At 33.7% G+C, this 1,258-nt stretch overlaps 1 protein-coding gene across 1 annotated transcript in view; it reads left to right on the top strand.

Annotated features, from left to right (window-relative positions):
• The window catches only part of LOC107621459 (signal peptide peptidase-like 4), a 6,416-nt gene that overhangs the window by 1,102 nt on the left and 4,056 nt on the right, over nt 1–1,258 (top strand). The window contains exons 2-5 of the mRNA XM_016323482.2: nt 348–506; nt 639–750; nt 1,000–1,114; nt 1,247–1,258. The exon at nt 1,247–1,258 is cut by the window's right edge and continues 145 nt beyond it. Coding sequence (XP_016178968.1) covers nt 348–506; nt 639–750; nt 1,000–1,114; nt 1,247–1,258 — 398 coding nt within the window. The remainder of the gene's footprint in view (nt 1–347; nt 507–638; nt 751–999; nt 1,115–1,246) is intronic.

Genomic DNA, 1,258 nt, shown 5'->3' on the forward strand with positions numbered 1-1,258 from the left:
ACCTCCTTTATATTTTTTATGATTTTTTTCATCTTCAAGAAAGGGAAGGTTATGAAACTGTTGAGTTAACAATCCTAACCTTTCTTTTCTTTTCTGCTCTTCTTTTTATTTTTATTTTTTTTAATTTATTTAAAAGAAGGAAAAAACAACTGTCAAGTTAATTTGAAAACTTGTGGTTTTGGTCTCCCAAATCTAGTTTACACAAGTTGAATTTTATGATTGAAGTTTATTTAAACTCCTCAAAGTCTAGGTGAAGTCTCAAGTGAGATTACCCTGGTGTACAGCTAGATATACTTGTTTATGGTTTTTTGCTTTAACAGCATTGACCAATTTCTTGTCTCTGTTAGGTCAAAGTCCCCACTTGGATTGATGGTGTTGAAAACAGTGAGTATGTAGGTGTTGGTGCAAGATTCGGCCCTACGTTGGAGTCAAAAGAGAAACGTGCCAACCACACTAGAGTTGTCATGGCTGACCCTCCTGATTGTTGTTCCAAGCCTAAGAATAAGGTATTTGTCCTAATTTTGAGCTATGGAAACTTGCCAAGTGAAATTTCACCTGCATGTGAAACACAATTGTCTGTAGAGAAAAATCTAATTTATTTTTGGAATGTAATCTTCATTTCTTTGCACTATTGTTAGCTCACTAGCGAGATCATTGTGGTGCAACGAGGAAAATGTAGTTTCACAACCAAGGCAAATATAGCTGAGGAAGCTGGTGCTTCAGCCATCCTCATTATAAATTATAGGACAGGTAATTCTGTGCATTTTTTAGTCTAAGTCGGTTTTGTTTCTCATTTCTCCAAAAGTTATTTTACTCCTACAAGTGATCTTGGAGATCATAGTTGAAGATAGTGCTAGATAATTTTTAGATAAACAAGATTTTGCAGTAAGCAGTTGCAATCAGTATTCCTTCACCTTTCTTTTTCTTTCTGTATAAATAAGAATTTAGTTTATGTTTGTTTTAACTTTTAAGCAACTATTGTGTGTCCATGCTGTACAGAACTTTTCAAGATGGTTTGTGAAGAGAATGAAACCGATGTTGATATTGGTATACCCGCTGTCATGCTTCCACAATATGCTGGATTAAACATAGAAAAACATATAAAAAACAACTCCACAGGTATGTTTTTCTTTTTACACTCCTCTTATTTGGTTGTTAGTTAGACAGTGTTTCTTTGGCATAGGAAAATATTATTTTCGAAATGAGTACTTTATATTTCGATCCCTGAATTGTTCTTATTGTCTTACTTGATATGCTT

This window comes from Arachis ipaensis, chromosome B02 (genome assembly GCF_000816755.2).
Source record: "Arachis ipaensis cultivar K30076 chromosome B02, Araip1.1, whole genome shotgun sequence".
Lineage (NCBI taxonomy): Eukaryota > Viridiplantae > Streptophyta > Magnoliopsida > Fabales > Fabaceae > Arachis > Arachis ipaensis.